At 37.9% G+C, this 19,569-nt stretch overlaps 2 protein-coding genes across 7 annotated transcripts in view; one reads left to right on the plus strand and one right to left on the minus strand.

Annotated features, from left to right (window-relative positions):
- LOC138842462 (uncharacterized) overlaps positions 1–19,569 on the minus strand; it is a 147,443-nt gene that overhangs the window by 127,020 nt on the left and 854 nt on the right. For 2 of the 4 annotated variants that reach the window (XM_070044413.1, XM_070044411.1), the window contains exon 1: positions 5,345–5,579. The exons of the other annotated variants lie outside the window; for them this stretch is intronic. The gene's annotated coding sequence lies outside the window, so the exon portion shown is untranslated. Of the gene's footprint in view, positions 1–5,344; positions 5,580–19,569 lie in introns of those variants that run through there. 4 annotated transcript variants of the gene reach the window in all.
- On the plus strand, positions 6,034–14,546 carry KRT222 (keratin 222). 3 transcript variants are annotated; one of them, XM_060290117.1, is made up of 6 exons: positions 6,034–6,243; positions 9,666–9,794; positions 10,519–10,739; positions 12,331–12,407; positions 12,619–12,721; positions 13,128–14,546. In XM_060290117.1, exons 1-6 carry the CDS (start codon positions 6,148–6,150, stop codon positions 13,354–13,356), a joined length of 855 nt encoding a protein of 284 aa, XP_060146100.1. In that variant the 5' UTR covers positions 6,034–6,147; the 3' UTR covers positions 13,357–14,546. The 3 variants fall into 3 exon arrangements, with proteins under 3 accessions (XP_060146100.1, XP_030696019.1, XP_030696020.1); XM_030840159.2 differs by having other exon boundaries at positions 6,038–6,243; positions 12,586–12,721; XM_030840160.2 differs by having other exon boundaries at positions 6,100–6,325; positions 12,586–12,721.

Consider the following 19,569-nt stretch of genomic DNA (forward strand, 5'->3'; position numbering starts at 1 on the left):
AATGTACTAAATAAACTGTACATCTTTTAATGGTTAATTTTATGTTATGTGAATTTCACCTCAATTAATTTTTTTTAATTGCAAGGCAAAGCCTCCATTGCCACCTGCCTAAAATAGCGTTCTAAGTGTGGGCTAAACTACAAATAGGAAATGTTAGATATTTTAAAATAGATTGCCTATGACATGTAGGCTATCCTTCATAGCCAAGATCAGAGACTGCTTACTCCGTTAAACTTCTTGGGGAAATATAATTAAAAACAAAATCTTCTCATCCAGAAAACCTCTCCACAAAAGTATTAGAGAAAGAAAACATTTTGCTATTGAATAAGCATTAAACCAGAATGTGATGAACATCAAATTCAATCCACTGAGACCACAGACAGAAGGAAATCCTACCCTTTTATAGCCAAGCAGGTAAAACCCATTACATCCCTGTTCTCAAGACAAATGATAACCAGTCCTCAAGTAAGAGGGCTTGACATCATCATTTGTCACATAGTTCATCTGGTAATTGGGGCAACTTTACCTGGTGATTGGGGCTACCATCTGTGTTCACTAATGGCTTCATATAAAAGAAAAGTACACTTCTTGTAACAGGAGGTAGTTCTGCAGAGAGCCTCCTACCTTCCCACAAGAACTGGGAGACAGGGGTGCTATATTCCTTGGATGTTCACATTCCAAAATACGTTCCAGGTCCTTGAGAAAGAGATTCCTGGGTCATAAACCTGGCCAAAGGCTTGTTTAGGTTTGAAAAGGATTCACTTACATTTCAAAGAGACAGAGAAAGAATTTACAAGGTTTCTAAAGTAATTGCTCTAAGAAAAGAGAGGCGGGGGGGGGGGTCTCTTCCCTTATTTTCGGTAAAGAGAATTAAGCCTCTTATTTTTCATTTGTATTTGCCCTTATAAGCCTTCTCTGATCTCCTCAGCAGAAAGTAATTACTCCCTCCTCAGAGGTGCCTTTCTGTGGTACTTCCCACTTTCTATCTTGAATTGAAGCAGTTTCAACAGGATCAGTATCTGTTTCCTTTCTGCACCCCTCCTGGTGCCCAGCACACTGCCCAGAGCTAACACTCAGAAAAGGCCCTGGACGACAGGAGAGAGCCTTGTGGCGATGGAAATGTCCTGTATCTTGACTGCATCAGTGTCGATATCCTGGTTGTCATTTTGTCCCTTTGTTCATAAGATGTTACTATTGGAGGTGCTCAGTAAAGGGCATGTGGGATTTCTCTGTCCTCTTCCTTACAGCTGAATCTACAATTACCTCAAAAGTTTCATTTAAAATTTTAAATGTCCTTGAATGAATGAACACATGTGAATTATGAACTGTCAAGTAATAGTTACAGAGTACTATCAAGAGAAATACAGACCAGGCTGAACAGAAGAAAACTCACAGCTGCATTCAGGGGAAGAGTTGAGCAGAATTAAGCGATGCCTTTAGGAAACTATGGGGACTATCAACCAGGATGCTAAAAACTGCTGTGCAGGGCAGGAAGCTATGAGAATGGACTAGGTAAAAAAAAAAAAAAAAAAAATTAACAAAATTAAAATGTTTAGCAACATGGGTGGACCTAGAGATTATCATACTAAGTGAAGCGAGTCAGAGAGAAAACGACAAATACCATATGCTAGCACTTATATGTGGAATCTAAAATATGACATAAATGAACCTAGCTACAAAACAGAAACAGACTCACAGACATAGAGAACAGACATGTGGTTGCCAGGGTGGTGAGGTGGGGGAGGGATGGATTGGAAGTTTGGGATTAGCAGAGGCAAACTCTTATATACAGAATGGATAAACAACAAGGTCCTACTGTATAGCACAGGGAACTATTCAATATTCTGTGATAAATCATAATGGAAAAGAATATGAAAAAGAATGTATATATATGTATAACTGAATCAGTTTGCTGTACAGCAAAAATTAACACAACACTGTAAATCAACTATATTTCAATAAAATAAACTTTTAAAAATGTTTAAAGAGAGACAAAAAGAAGACAAAAAGATAAAATCCAAGAAAGAATGAATGCAAGTAAAAGGGATTAAATTGTCTAGAATAAACTAAGATAAGCGGAAATTAACTAAGACTAGACTCTCCAGGACACTTACTAGAAGACAGCAGGGCCAATGTCATCAGGTAGAGGAAGGAGGTTTAGAAAAATCAGTATTTCAATGGCAGGAAGGGAAGCTAAGGGGACACCTGTCAAATTGGTGAAGAAGATGTACTTGGGACCCAACCAAGATCTCTCTTTCAGGGACCAGAAAAGAAAGGCCAATATTGTGGCTCAAGTGGGACCAGTGGATGGGTGCACAGTTTTAGCCTAAGAACTACAACTTCAAAGGTTGGGACCTCCAGATGAAAAAGGGGTAGAGAAAAGAAAATTGAACTATTCCTGGATAGTTTTGTTTAGCGCTTACGGTGTGCAATGATAACAATATAACATGCATTGTATTTGTAATACACTGAAACTGTTTATAATTGATATCCTAAACTGGCCTCACTCTCTGGTAATGGTCATTTTTGGAGCATGAAACATCCATGTGTTGGGCTGCAATGAACAAGGTAGGAAGGGGAGTGCTGTGGAAAATGCCAGAGAAAATAGGACCCAAAAGCCAAATCTTTGGTTAGAGAAGTAGCCCTGGGTTTTACTCTTGAGTTTCAACAGCAAAGAATGAACTCAGTATCTGCCAAGAACACACTGGTGTGTGTACCATGCCTTGATTAATCACCCGACACGAAATGCATGTGCAGGACATATGGAAATGCATGTCAGCTTCGCTCACGCACCTTGAAACATGCTGGAAAATGCTGACAAACACATTCCAACACAGATCTGTCTAATTATATTCTTAATTGATACATGAAACACAAGATTAAACCAGATCGTGTGCAGGCATGTTCCCGTGAGAAAAATCAGCAATATAACAAAAAGAGGACAAACTAGCAAAGTAAAGTCCTGTCACTTACAACAATTTTTTTAAAGTACAAAAAAATACATCTTTATTTGCTGATGAATTATGCATCTATAATCCTATTAAATGGCGTGACTGATTTAAAAAGAAATTCACAATATTTAAGCTGCTAAAGAAATTACACTTAATAAGCAAAATAATACCCGGGCTCTATGAGATTATCCCCTAAATTAAAAGATCAGTTAGACTGATATGTCTGTCTAAAGAAAAGAGATTTGTATTTACAAATGCCTGGAGGAGAAATCCACTTGATAGGAACTTGTGTCACCATCAGTTCTATCTGGTACACTTTTTTTTTTTTTTTTTTGGCTACGTTGGATCCTCGTTGCTGCGAGAGGGCTTTCTCTAGTTGTGGCGAGCGGGGGCTACTCTTCGTTGCGGAGCGCCAGCTTCTCTGCGGGGACATCTCTTGTTGCGGAGCACAAGCTCTAGGCGCGCAGGCTTCAGTAGTTGTGTCTCGTGGGTTGCTCCGCTGCATGTAGGATCTTCCCGTACCAGGGCTCTAACCTGTGTCGCCTGCATTGGCAGGAGGATTCTTAACCACTGCGCCACCAGAGAAGTCCCTCTGGTACACTTCTTAGAATAAAACCTGATCACAACATTTATGTGTAAGACAGGCAAAACACTAAATGGATTAAGATTCGGGACCCTCGTATACAACAAAATTAGGTACTTGAATGGGTGCCCAAGTACATACAGGGACTTCCCCACTAGCCCCATGGTTACTGAGCACTTTAAACATGGCTCATCCAAATTGAGATGGGCATAAAAATACACACTGGATTTCAAAGACAGTACCAAAAATAAAGGATGTAAAATATCTCATTAATAATTTATATTGGGGCTTCCCAGGTGGCGCAGTGGTTGAGCGTCTGCCTGCCGATGCAGGGGACACGGGTTCGTGCCCCGGTCTGGGAAGATCCCACATGCCGCGGAGCGGCTGGGCCCGTGAGCCATGTCCGCTGAGCCTGCGCGTCCGGAGCCTGTGCTCCGCAACGGGAGAGGCCACAACAGTGAGAGGTCCGCGTACCGCAAAAATAAATAAATAAATTAATAATAATAATAATAATAATAATAATTTATATTGAGGGAATTCCCTAGCAGTCCAGTGGTTAGGACTCAGCACTTTCACTGTTGGGGCCCGGGTTCAATCCCCGGTGGGGTAACTAAGATCCCGCAAGCTGTGCGGCGTGGCCAAAAAAAAGCACAAATTCATATTTATGACATGATATAGCTCAGATATATAAAATATAATATTAAAATTCATTTCACTTGTTTCTATCTTTTGATATGACAACTAGAAAGTTTAAATTACATACGTGGTTTGCATTTGTGGCTTGCATTCTATTTCTATCGAAAGCACTGCTATAGGGTAGAAATACCCGAGAGGCTCGTTTCAGATGCAGATTGCCAGGCCTGTCCTCCGGGGAATCTAGTTCAGCTCTCTGTATTTTAGGCAGAGAACAGCAGGAGCTAGATAAAGCAACAAGAGTTTAATTCTTTCCTGATTCTCCTCCCACTATCAATGCCTGATTCTCTTCCTATTTCTCAGTTGCAATTACCAAAAGACGAGAATCAGTTTGTCCTAAATAATCATAAGTGATGCTCTTCAGTCAGAGCTTTTGCGTCAGCCTACCTCATAGGTCTCTGACCTACAGGTTGTTTATCCTTAGGTCAAGTGTCCAGCGCAGGCCAATCCACTGTGACCAGTGGGGAGGGTGGAGGAGGCATGGGTCAAATGAAACAGAGTACAAGAATGACCCGGAAACTCGCCTCTCAGCAGGGGCTCTGGTCTGCCAGCTTTCTTTGGAGGCGACTGTGGGAATGCCCAGCATAGATTGGACGGCCAGTAGTGAGTTAATTCAGAAATTAAAAGAGCATGGTGCACATTCAAAGGCCCTGTGAGCACTAGAGCCAAAGATTGATTATTTCCTGAACTACACTCCAGATACACTTTCAGCCAAGCCACTCTACAAATAACAACAGTGATAGATCTAATCTCAAAAATATTCTGAGTCATATCTAACAACCAGCTTGCCAGGCTAAACGAGGAATTTAGGTGGGGAGAGACATAATGCAGGGGCAGATGGGACAATATTTGGAATACAGCCAAGGAGTCAAAGTCCCAGTCCCAAGGATGCCATAACATCACCATACGTCCTTGGGAAAGATGCCCTAACCCCTCCTGCCTCAGGCTTGTCATCTTTACACGTTACAAAATGACAGGGATTGTGACTACTGAATGGAATGACAGTCGTAAACGTGCTTTTTAAAGTTAGAAGAGCTGCACAAATGTTATATTTACAAGTAGGAGCTATCACTAACTCTGTTTACTCATGAAGGAGTAACCCCACAATACATCTTACCTCAATGAACACATCCTGCTCAGGGACCATCTGATCGTATTTCTTCAACCTTATTAAAACGCTGGAAATGTTAACGGTCAGCTCTCATACTCTCTTAGCGCTTACTTCCAGCCATAGCTTCATCTGTAATGTACCTTCAGGAATTCACCACAATATATCAAAGCCTGCGGTCAGACCAGCAGCCCACCATGAGCCACGCAGCATGTATTTAAGAGAAATACTGTCAGTCAGTCCTGCGGCTGATGACAACTGTCAGCTGAATCTGATGGTAGCTTTTTCCAATAACTGTCAGAATATTCAAGGTTTACAACATATTCTAATGCCCTCCCACAGCATTTCTGTGTAAATTATCCAAATGGTGAGGAAAGCCATAAAAGGAAAGCTTAGTTACCATGTTTTGAGCCCAGATTTATTTCCACGCAATATCTTGGGAAAACAAAATACAATTTTCTTTATGTTATGCCCCATTTCCTTTCCACAAGCTAAATTAACTCCCCCCCCAAACGTGCTCAGTTTTAGAGAACCAATTCAAGAATACTGAGACTGTTTTCATTTTTCTGTTACTTTACAGAGAGCCTGACACTTCTACTAGAGCAACAACAATAGGAGAAAAGCGTTTATCAAATATTTGCATAATTGATTAGAAACCCGGGCTATCCGTGGCTTCCGGAAAAAAAAGGAGCTCTGTATCTTTAAGGCTCCATGGAGCTGTCTCTGCGCGCGATGCAGACAGTGCAGGTTCTGCGGCAGAGACTCATCCTATCGATAAGGTTCTGATAGCCAAGGTGGAGGATGGGAAAAGAATGGAGCTGTCCCAGCTACTCAATGAGATCAGGGCAAACTATGAAAAGCTCCTCACCAGAAATCAGATAGAGACCGTGCTCTCAACAAGGATCCAGGTAATGATTTCATACAGACAGGCATCTTCCAGGATAAGGAGACAATCCATGTCTATCCAATTCCTGTCTCGGCCTCTCTGAGGTACAGTATTTCCTTTTCAATGCAGCATATACTGGGGAAGGAATTTAGGTTTTACTGCAAAGTGACTGGGACTACAGGGGGAAAGGCTGTGATTATTCCTGTTAAATAACCATTAAATGAATGTTGATTGATACATTTGATTTTTATATAAATCATGAGGTTACTATCATTAACAAAACACGGAATCAACAGACAATAAAATGGTGCACTCTAATCTCTTTTAGACATCCTACAGGAAGGAACATTTCAGGTACCCTTCGAAGCTATTATGGAGTTATTTATAGAGATAATATAAATAACATCTTTAAAATGACAAGCTTTATAGTAAGATTTATTAGCTTCCACACTTGGCAAGATAAACCTAAGTAAAATATTTCTAAAAGGTTTCTATCATTTTTTAATGAGTTCAATTTTATACCAGATTGTTATAAATAGAAATCATCTGAGTATGTGAACATGGCATTCAGAAACAATGATATAAATTGGGACAATCAAAATTGCCAAATCGAAAATGACTTTCTACTTCAATTACAGGTTTTTGCTTTTGTACTAAAAGATGAGAAATGTTTATTTCTAATACTAAGCATGCAATATTTAAGTATTTTTTTAAAAGAGAGTCAAGTTAAATAAGAGCTAAATCCTAATTTCATAGACTTACTTTGTTTTAAAATGACAAGCACCTTTAGTAATAAATTAAGGTCTCATCTCTAAACAAATGAATAAACAACTCTTTTAGAAACAAAGATTCAGAAATTCAGGGTTTTTTTTTTTTGTTTTTTTTTTTTGGTTTACCTATCATATCTGAGTACAAGTTCTATTCCAAGCACCCAAACACAGCAAAGAGTTTACTTAAGAACATACCCAAAAGGGAAAAAATATTGCTGGGAAATCATAGGACATTACTGCATGCAATTCATTTTTAGTGACAACATACATTTAACTTCTGGGTAACATTTTCGGTCTTCGTAAAGAGTTATCAGCATCGTAGATGAAGCAAATTCACTGGGATATTTGATTTAAGTGTTGGAATAGTTCACTCACCTTTTACAAAGAGAAGAAAACAATTAACAGATGGCAATTTCTAAAAATTATAAGCCAAATAAACATTTTATTTTGCAATAATAGAAATACAAGTTATTTAGTTTACAAGTCATTATGCTGAAGTGAATAAAGTGAAAAAGCAAGACTACAGTAAGTTTTGTTTCATCTTCTTAACATAAAACTACTTTAGGGGATGGTTTTTCAAAGAATTTAGAAAATCAACTGGAATAAATTCAAGGAAGCCTGCTTACTTATTTATTACAAAATAAACATAAGCTAATTTAGTTATTTACTGCTGTATAACAAACCACTCCAGAACTTGGTGGATTAAAACAATTGTATTGTCTTTCACGATGCTGTGGCTTGACTGGGTTCAGTGGGGGTTATTCTTCTGCTGCACATGACATTGGCTAGGACTTCAGTCATCTTGGGGCAAAACTAGGTTGGGACATCCAAGGTGGCTCACTCCTGTGTCTGGCACCTTGGCAGGGCATTTCTGGAAGGCTGGCTCAGCTGAGACAACTGGGCCTGTTTCTCTCCATCTGGCCTCTCTACATGACCTCTGCAACAGGGTAACCAGATCTCTTACATGTTGGCCCAGAGCTCCCAAAATCATAGGAGTGGAAGTCATCAGGGCTTCCTAAGGCTTAGGCCTAGAACTGGCACTTCAGCTATATTCTACTGGCTAAAACAAGACACAGGTTATCCCAGATTCAGTGTGGAAGAGGACCAAACAAGGACATGAATTTGGGGAGGTGTGATTCATGGGGAGCCATCTTCGGAATCTAGCTACCACACATGCCTAGCTGCCAGCTCCTCACTCAACATCCAAGAGACCAGCATTTTTATGCTCTTCTATTTCCAAAATTCTTGTCATCCTCTTTTGTAGTTGCTCTGATATGTGTTGCTGCTTGGCTTTGCCAACTTAACACTAAGAATAAGTGATACAACAAACCAAAAGAAATGAATGAATTTTGTTGTCTAATACCTCGCGCTAAACTTTATTGACTTTCATTTAATCCAATATTTCCTTTTAAAAAAAATCTATTGGGCTTCCCTGGTGGCGCAGTGGTTGAGAGTCCACCTGCCGATGCAGGGGATGCGGGTTCGTGCCCCGGTCCGGGAAGTGCAGTAGGAGCAATGTATGCAATTGATTGCAGTATTTTGAAGCAAAAATTAGAACTTCTTAATGTATTTATAAAAATGCATTTTAAAATGTAAAAAATTTAATTTGGTGGTACAATAGATTTTTATTTATTTATTTTCTGTACGCGGGCCTCTCACTGTTGTGGCCTCTCCCGTTGTGGAGCACAGGCTCCGGACGCGCAGGCTAAGTGGCCATGGCTCACGGGCCCAGCCGCTTTGCGGCATGTGGGATCTTCCCAGACCGGGGCAGGAACCCGAGTCCCCTGCATCGGCAGGCGGACTCTCAACCACTGCGCGCCCTAACATGCCTTCTAAGAAAGGTAAATCAACAATGGGTTCTCTTAATACAGAAGTCTATTATAGAATCTCTAATGGCTATGATAACTTAACTCTCTAAATGATTCATAATACACTTTCTAGCAGTATTGTAAATTATCCTGTAAATTATTGTGAAGTATCCTGTCCATATACCCAGTCCTAGAAATGATCGATTTAGGATATGTAGCTGTTTATCTGCTTTTATGAAGCAGCCTACAAGAAAATATGGGAGGGTGGGCAGTAGCTAATTTTCTATCTTTCTTCCTTAATGATAACATAAACAATAGAAAGTTAAGAATCAGAGGTCTCAGGACTTCCCTGGCAGTCCAGTGGTTAAGACTTCGCCTTCCAATTCAGTGGGTGTGGGTTCAATCCCTGGTTGGGGAGCTAAGATCTCACATGCCTTGCGGCCAAAAAACCAAAACATAAAACAGAAGCAATATTAACAAATTCAATAAAGACTTAAAAAAAATGGTCCACATCAAAAAATTAAATAAAATAAAAAAGAATCAGAGGTCTCAAACTTAGGTCCTGCAAACTTACTTCTCATTAAATGTACTTTTCTACATTTCATAGACTGTCATGGTAGGAAAAGAATTTTGAGGTTCATTTTACATCCTAGAAAACTGAGGCTGAGAGTGCAATTGACTCGCTCATGAACTTAATTAATTAGTAATGGAGCACCAAGCAGAACACACATTGGTAATTTAAAAATTTAAAGAAAAAACTATTTGATTCCTGTACTATTTTTCTATAACTGCTTTTAAATGTCTCACTTTCAAGAGTGCTTTTGTTGTTGTTGTTGTTGTTATTGTTGTTGTTGGCTTTCTTCTAGTTGGAGGAAGATCTAAGCAAAAAAATGGACAAAGATGAAGAGGCTTTAAAGGCGGCTCAAGCAGAACTCAAGGAAGCCCGACGCCAGTGGCATCACCTGCAAGTGGAAATTGAATCTCTCCATGCTGTGGTGAGAATCATCTCAAAAGCAACTGGCCCATTGAATCCCCAGATGTTATCTGATTAAGAGAGGGAAAGGAATAATGTCCATTACTGGCCAGTGAGAAACTGAAAATCAGACCACTGAATTCCATCCATGGACCTAGTTCAACTACTGCCCTGCCTCCATCATGGCAATAACTATTATCAATTCACTCAAGGTTTATTCACACCTTTAAAAATGAAATAACCCTCGCTTATCACCCTGGGGTTCTCTAATTGTTAGAGTAGGGGAATAGAGTCTTTGTCATTATCCAAAGTCATAACAGTGGGGAGTCTTATCCATACCACTGAGAATTCTAATAGAAAAATATTTAAACACTTTCTGAAAATGCCTTTTATAAGCAGTCTGCTCTGGCTTTGATATTTAATATTCTATATTTTTCAATATTTAAGAAATCAAATAAATTAGGGTGATAATAAACTAATCACACTGCAGATTTTTTTTTGGACATAAGAATTATCACAGGATTCCTTTGAAATAGTAAGCTCTCTAGCTGTAAATAGAAAATACAACTTTTTAAAATTTGGGTCATACCTAAAGCTGTAAGGAAACACCTCTTGCATAAGGGCTGTACAATTATTGCAACCTTTTTAAGAAAGAAGAGAACTCAATAGAACAAAGACATTGCAAATCAGATTTCAGAAACACAGTTAGTTTCCCTGATTCACTGATGAAGATCTGTACAAAACAGGAAAGGGGCCTTGAAAACTCCCTACATGCCAGTGAACAACATTACCAGACGCAGCTGCAAGACCTAGAGGCAGTGATTGAAGGACTAGAAAAAGAGCTACAGGAAGTAAGGCGCGGCATCGAAAAGCAGCTTCAAGAGCATGAGATGCTCCTCAACACGAAGATGAGGCTAGAACAAGAAATCGCAACTTATCGCCGCCTCCTGGAAAAGGAAGAAATCAGGTACCTAATTCCATACAGTGAATGACCAGAAATACAGAGCCATTTATGTCACTGAGATAGAGAAATTAAATCTAAAACCCATCATCACCAAGGCATGCTCACGGAGTTCCTACCACAAAACAGGATTAGTAGGCACTGCAAAAAATATGTGGGAGAACTATTTCCAGCCTCCCAAAATTATGAACAGACTAGCCAAAGTCAGGGACATTAGCTACAACAAAGAGCACAGCAAGCCTAGAACAAAACGTAAACAATTCTCTATCGCTACAAAAATGACCTTCCTTAACTTTCTCACTTTCCTGGCCATTCACCCCTTTTAGAATTAGTCAGTGCCTTCTATGGACCACCCACAAAGAAAGTTTGAAAAATTCACACATTACCACATTTCCCCTCCCACAAGGGCCCACTCCCAACACACATCAAACACGAAAATAATAATAACCATTATTATAACCATAATAATAATAATAATGTTATTATTATTATTATAGTACAACCACGGAAAGCAATGTTGTTCTGAGTACATGATTTGAAAGATTTCCAGATATCCTGGTAACGAAAGGTATCAAAAGAGGAATTCTTATTAATTCACATAATTTCATAATCTGCAATCACTTATAAGGTCATATGGCTTTCGGCACAGCACAATGTACAATTTTCCATGTTCCCATAAAAAGAAAACCTTTATTCCTGCTTACTTCAGAATTCTGAGTCCTCTATAAAACTGGATGAAACTGCTTTCACCTATAATAAATCTCGACATTTACTAAATCTTTGAAAAACATAAATTGAATTAAAAATATGCCACTTACTAGCTAAGTGATGCTGGGAAAGTTACTGAATCTTTCTGTTCCTCAGTTTTCTCATCTATAAAATGGGAATAATATTGCCTACCTCAAAATTGCTGAGGATTAAATGAATTGTTTGTAAAGTGCTTAAAACAGTGCTATGTAAATATATATATAGCTATATACATGTAATTTATTCATTATGAAATAAAATGGTTGTAAATTTTATTTAATGCCTAATCATTCAAGATGTTGATAAAGTGGTCTTTAACATTCCTTTAATACAATTTTTTAAATTTTATCATGCTATATTTAAGATACACAGGTATCTTAAATTTATTTAAGATAAATATACAAAGTATCAAGAAAAATATAATGAACTCCCATGTTTAAGAAGTGAAACATTTACAATGTTATTGAAGTCCCCCCCAATCCCCACCCACAGCACCTAAACCACACCCCCACCAATCTCATTCTCTTCCCTCAGTCTAACCTGGCTCCTGGATCTGATGCTTATGTCTCATTAGTCTCATTATATATCCCTAAGCAAAATGTGAAATTGTTTTGCATGTTTTTTAACCTTGATAAAATTAGCTACAATGTATCTTTCTTTCCCCACTCAATGTTATACTTGGGAGATTGTTCCCTACAGATAGAGTATACCCTTAGTTCACTAATTTTCACTGCTAAGTAGTATTTCCTTTGTATGACTATACTACAATTTATCCATTCTCTTATTTGTGAGCATTTGTTTCAATTACATGCTAATACAATGTTGCTCCTATAATTCTTTCCAATTTCAGATATTATGGTTGCATCCAAGGTGGGAAAAAAGAACAAAAACCTACCACAAGTAGAGTTGGTTTTGTTTTACCTTCAGGTGAGTTTCTGATATAAGTTAACTAACTTAAAAAGTGAAGTGCCTGTTTATAGGGATGATAAATAAATACTCTAAAGGAGCAAAAACAAGCAATATTTGAATAAAGTTTGACATAAAATTGACTGTGAATAGTACTTCAACATTGTAATTTAATATTTCATAAATAATATTTTCACAGCCATTATAAATGAAATATCTTTTTCAACAAAAGTCCCACAGAAGTATGAGAACGAAAAAGTGGAAACAGTGACCAAACAAGCAATATTAAATGGAAATGTCGTGAAAGAAAGCACTGAAGCTCATGGCACTATTCAGTAAGTAAAAAATTTTGACTAACAGTGAACATATGCCAAAAAAATTAACTTCAATTGAGTAATCTCAGCAATCTTTGAACGTTTCCAAACATAATTTTATATATTGTGATTTTTAACCTGACATGAATAAATATACATAAACAAAAACTCAGATGAAGTACTCTATTCTTAATGGACCATTTTTCCAAAAATCTAACCAAAACATGAGAATTCCATAGAATCAGTTAGATATTTTATTAGTATGATTTTTAAAGAATATAAATAATAAATGCCACAATGTAAATTATAATTTAAAATGTAAATATAAATTACATTTCTTGATTTATTTTTCATATACAATACATATTACATGTTTTTTACTATAGCCATACTTCTTCATATAGAAAGATTTATTTTATCATTTCAGGACAGAGAAAGTGGATGAAGTTATTAAAGAATGGGAAGGTTCCTTCTTTAAAGATAACCCTCGATTAAGGAAAAAATCTGTTTCTCTTCGATTTGATCTTCATTTAGCAGCCACTGATGAAGGGTGTTTACAGACTAAGCAGGATAATCTACCAGATATAGAAGTCAGGCTTATCATGAGAAGATCATGCAGTATCCCCTCTATCAAACCTCCATCAGCAGCTAATTAATCCAAAGACAGTATTTGACTTGATGTGAAAATGACATTAGGTTGGACCAAGGTAGGCCTGCTGACCACCTTCTGTCCCAAAATGTAAGTTACTAAGTATGTATGTTATGACCAATGTATGACTCTTCAGAAAAAAAAAAGGGGGGGGGGGACAAAATGTCTCTGAATCTAATTATAGCTGTATTTTTTGGACAGAGGGAGCGTAAACTCAGAAATTTAGTACAGTTTCTATTTTATTTATTCTCCAAATAGTCTTCTTTTTCCCTTGAAATTTTTATCAGAGACTGTAAGCATTAAGATGGTTTAGTTAAGCCTTTGAAATTTCACTCAGTGTCTGAACATTCTAAGGAAAATGGAATAGTCTGTTTAAATATGACTGTACTATGTTAAGAACCACACTGAGTTGTTCATCATTATTCCATGACTGGTTATATCTAAAAAGATTTTTCTACTTAAAAAAAGAAAGCAATTATAAATGAACCTTTAAAGAGGACTATTCACTTAACCAAATGTTTCCCTTTTGAGATAATAATTTGCACAGGTAGAAAAATAAAAGTTATTTTCTGTAAGATGTTTTGAGCAAACTATAGAACACACCCCAGGGCTAATTTGATGATTAAATTAATCTTCATCTGAAAGTTTTTTGTAATCATTATCTGATTTCCAGAGAGTTAACTTTATTCTAAGAACTTTAAAGTTTGTGTCCTCCCCCACAAAAAAATCAGAAGTCCAGCTGCACAAAAAGAACATGAAAGCTAGTTACTCCAATTACTAGAACAGTTAATCCAACCTCTCACCATCCCAACTTTTCCATCTGTAAAGTTAAATGTGATTAATTTGAGTCTCTGATGCAAGCATTAAAGATACTCTATAAAGTATTATAAATATTTCTTGCGAACATTTATGTGAATTAAGATAACAGTATTGTTCAAACATTTATGTGAATTAAGATAACAGTATTGTTATCTAAGCTAAGAGTATTTGCAGGATTTATGTTTTTAAATTGTTCAAACTCCAATAAATATGGATAGAAAATATATTTGTGAATAAGTCAAGTATTGTTGCAAAGTTTTTTAAACAACCTAATTTGTTTAATACAGGTATATTTAAAGACCTTAAATAATAAATACCTGTTTTAAAACATTAGAAATTTATAGGCTATCAATTTTTTTCTAAGCAGAAAAAAACATTGAGTACAACTCACCATACTTTTTTCCCAGCTAAAGTATCATCTAAGGGCTACAGCTGTTAGCATATTAATACAGCCTTTACAACTCTCCCTCTCTCTCTCTCTTCTTTCTTTCAACCAAAAAAAAAAAAAAGTATATTTTAACCAGAAGAAAATTATGTTAAATAATCTTTAACATAATACAGGGAATCACATTTAAATTTTCTTTTGATTACATCATATTTCTTTTAGCCTGGCTTATTCTGTTTAGTGAAAGGGATGATTTTGTTTTGTCAAGGATACAACAGCATGTTAAGTGCTTATTCTTGCATAAGCATCTGACCTAAAATACATCCTACACATAAAAATGTTTTCATTCAATATTAGTTAAATGCTACTAACTTTATTAAAGCTTTGGAAATGCAATCGTATAAGCTATTGTACTAAAGTTACTGTACTAAGTAACAGTATCATAAATAAAGAAATATATCTAGTGTAATCTATACGCAGTGTCGAAAACTTAGTACTGGGCATCATGAATGTAACTGCTTGTTATAGTAATTCCACTATGCAGCTATTGTGTGTATTACATGTACATTTTAAAATACAGTACTTGAATTTATAACAGAGTTTTATTTGCTTTGGGGCATTTTAAATTGGGATATGAATTTACCAAAGTAAATGATACCACTACAATAAAAAAAAAAAAGTTGAAACATGAACTACAAACCTGCATTGTATTTGAGTTTGATACATTGTTTTGAGTTTAATTGTTCCAATATTGTTAGCTCAATTGGGGGATGAAGAAAACTGTAAACAAGGTGCACAAAAGCACAATTTTTATACTTTTTTTAACAACAGAAAAATTAAGAAGAGTATATTCTAATAAATGGTATATTCTAATTAAAAAATAAAAATAATCCCATGATCCTGGGAAAAGTATAACAGGAGCCACCATTTGCAGAGTGCTCGCTCTACTCCTGGCCCTGTACTCAGCATCTTCGTACACAATCTCTAATTCTTACAACAATCCCACAGATGAATATTATCCTCACTTGATGGATGAATAGAAATGAATATTCTTCAATCTCTCTAAAATGGTTCAAATGCACCCTTCCATAACAAAATACAAAAGTAAATAATAATTCCAGTTACCAACAATTGCAGGATATCAGCCCTGGGACTGTCAGTAATGACCCATGTAACCAGGAAGGAATCACTTAAATTCCCTAGGCCTCAATTTTCACACCTGAAAATTAAGAGAAAGATGGTGGTTGATCAGAACTCCTATGCTGCCTACCTCACAGAAATGTTTGAAATGATATACATGTGAAAATATCTGGCAAAGCACTACTCAAATATACAGTACTATTTGGATGAAAATGGTCACTGGGAGAGAAGAATTTGTGAGGACAATCATAGCTGACGATGAGTAAGTAATAGTTCAAACACAACAGGTAAAGAGAATTTTTTAAATTCTTCAACTACTGCCAGAAGAGTTATTCTTTCCCAGTGAGTTATCCAATTTGACCTGTTCTACCATGATAGTTTAAAGTACAAAATGTTCTCCAAAGTAAAAAAAAAAAAAAAAAGTTTAAAATAATTTGAAAGTTTCCAATGGAATCATGTTATGGTACATGGGCCAAAAAATAAACTTCAGTTAAATAATATGTATACACACATTACTCAAATTAGCAACACATGAAATGAAAGGAAAGTCTGTGCACAGGGTAGAATTTAGTTCTATGTTTATAAGTTATGGCCATCATGTACACATAGATTGCCAACATTCATGGGCATACTACAAAGAAACATTTTGAAATAAGGTGTATGTGCAAACCAGTACAAGCCTTTTCCAGTTTCCCTCACCCATTTAGACCCTAGACCAGGACTGGCAAACTTTGTAAAAGCCCACATAGCAATTATTTTAGGTTTTTCGCGCCATAGAATCCCTGTAGCAACTATACAACTCTGCCCTTATAGCTGAAAGCAGCTGCTACATAAATAATATGTAAATAAGTGGGCATGGCTGTGTCCTAATAAAACTACAAAAACAGAAGGCAGCTCAGTCCTGGCCTGCACCTGCAGTTTGCTGTCACCTGCCCTGGACCCTCAAATAAGGCCTGTGGATGACAGACCACACCCCAGGTTCTCCAGGACCATTCTGTTTTCAAACACTTTCATCCTTTTCCACACCATGTGTCAAAGTTCATGTCCCAAATCCCCAGGTATTTTGAAGGTAATGCAGAAGGCTGTAAAAACAAACCATACTTTGTCGAAGTCTACAAAACCTCGTGAATCACTCAGACCTGGAAATCTTCCGGGCTTCAATATTTCACAACAATTTCTAGTGATAGCAACTGAATAGTCTTAACTTCTGCCTTCACAGAAACAGCTGAGAAAACTAGCTTATTTCACCATTTTTCCTAGAGCCAGAATTTTTTTTTTTAATATCCAGACTTTATAAGCTATTTGGCTCAGACAGAGTTCTGTTCTCCCTTTCCCTATTTTAAGGGGGAAAAAATCCATTGAAAAAAGCTTCATTAGAACAAACTACAGACAAATTGCATGGTTCAGTGTTTGGTTCAAAATATTTTTTGAGTCACAGAACTCTTTGGAAATCTGTTAAACTCCAAACCCTCTATCTGGGGGTTAAAAAAAAAAAGCATCTAAAAATTGTGTACAATTTTAAAGCGTTATATAGGAATAAACCTCCTAGAAGCAATTTGCACAGACTACTAGGTCTCCTAGGACTATGGGTTTTTCCTTGTTCTCTCCCATTTTGTCCTCTTTCTTCCTTCCCACTCATGGTTCTCATTCTACCCCTAATTGTCTCCCTCCCAGCTTCTTCCCACACTACTATAGAAAGAAATCAAAGAGACCTGGGCTTCACTCCCAGCTTAATCACTTACTAGTTTTGACTTCCCTGCCTGGAGCGGGGGAAGAAGTATCTCAAGGAAATATGAGCAGTGTCAGAGAGGAAAGCAGGCCAAGTTCCTGAATCTTGCTGCCAGAAAGAAAACTAAACTACTTGGTCCTAAGACTATCACTGTGGTCTACCATAAGGCGCCTGCAAGGGCTCCCAATGACTTCACAGTTACATGTAGCTGAACAGTCATATTAATGATGCATACCACGTTTTCCAGGAATAATCACCATTCCAAAAGTCTGTCCTGCAGTTCCCATAAATATCCCTGTCCATGCAAGATCATATGTGCTGATGGTTGCTTGGGGAAAAATCAACAGCAACTCAGTGTAAGTTGAATCCACTCTTCAGTCTTTTTTTTTTTTTTTTTGCGGTCCGCGGGCCTCTCACTGTTGTGGCCTCTCCCTTTGCAGAGCACAGGCTCCGGACGCGCAGGCTCAGCGGCCATGGCTCACGGGCCCAGCCGCTCCGCGGCATGTGGGATCTTCCCAGACCGGGGCACGAACCCATGTCCCCTGCATCGGCAGGCGGACTCTCAACCATTGCGCCACCAGGGAAGCCCACACTCTTCAGTCTTAATCTCTAGGGCTTTCTCTCTTTTATCTTCCCTATATTCCTCCTTTCTTAATTCTGCAAATCTTTGGAGCACAGAAGGAGCCAAAGGGAAGAAAATGAGATAGCCATTCATTTATTCACTCCACAAATAAGAGCACCTGAATGGGCACTGCTCCAGATGTCAAAAGCCCCCCACTCAAGGAGCTTTCATCCCGATGGGAAGAAAAAGACAATAAGCACATAACAAATAGAGGATGTTAGGTGGTGATAAATACTGTAGAAAAAAACAAAGTACAAACCATGAATGGAGGTTGGGGAATGCGATGCAGTTTTAAATAGGTCAGGAAAAACCTACTGAGAAGGTGCCGACATCTGAGTAAAGACCAGGAGGTGAGAAAGTGTATCAATGTCACTACTCCTCCGAGATCCCCTCCTTTCCTTTACCACCATTTTTGTGCCACTCTGTTCGCACTACAGTGTGCTTTGTTCCTAACACCCGGCACCTGCAGCTTTTCTGCAGAAGACTGCCTAGAGATGACACAACCCAGCACCTGCCCCAGCACCGCACTTGCCCAGACCCCCACCATGAAAGCCAGAGAAAGTAGGTTCTGGGCTTCCCTGCTGAGGCATTTGTGTATCTTACATTAATCTGTATCTCTGATGCATATATATATATATATATATACACACACACATATATATATATATATATATATATATATATACACATGCCTTTTTTTTTTTTTTTTGCTCCTCTACGTGGCTTGCAGGATCTTAGTTCCCCGACCAGGGATGAACCCGGGCCCCCTGCAGTGGAAGCACGGAGTCCTAACCACTGGACCGCCAGGGAATTCCCTGATGCCTATATATTTTTAAAAAGCAATTTCGTATACATTATCTCAAGCACCACTCAGGCCCCCCATTATGCTTTGATGACCTCCTTTTTAGTCTTTCCCTTTAACATGCTCTTCAACTTCACTAACCTCTAATCATGAGTATAAAAATATTGGAGGTGTAAGAACTGGACAGTGGGTTCAGCTGGACAGCTTTGCTGACTTCTAGAGATGCCCTAGCCCCTGCTGGCACACCCAGGATGATGGCTAATGGCAGCCGGAGAATTCAATCAGTCACCCTAAATGTCAACACTGATTTCATCAAGTAACTTCAGATCCTTCTCGCTCCACAGTGTCCCACATCGGTCAGGTGTTTATATATCCAAGGAAAAGCTACTATCTAGTAAACGAACGTAGTCTTGATTCAGTGGAAAGAGCCCTGGACTAGACCAGAACCTGCCTCAATACACATTTATTGAGCATCTAACAATGGGTCAAGCCCTTACTGGGCACGAGCGATACGAAGATGACCAATGCAGATGACTGAACCTTTGCTTTAGTGGCTCTCATATTGCATTGAAAATGACAAACAGTCCGATATCAGGTAAAGACCATAATAAAGTTATCAAAGAATCTTGGGAGTTCAGAGGAAGGATTAAGGGGGGGGGAGGGGAAAGTTCCAGGTGGGCATCACAAACAATTTGAGCTGGATCCGGAAGGACAGATGAGTTT

This window comes from Globicephala melas, chromosome 20 (assembly GCF_963455315.2).
Source record: "Globicephala melas chromosome 20, mGloMel1.2, whole genome shotgun sequence".
Classification (NCBI taxonomy): domain Eukaryota; kingdom Metazoa; phylum Chordata; class Mammalia; order Artiodactyla; family Delphinidae; genus Globicephala; species Globicephala melas.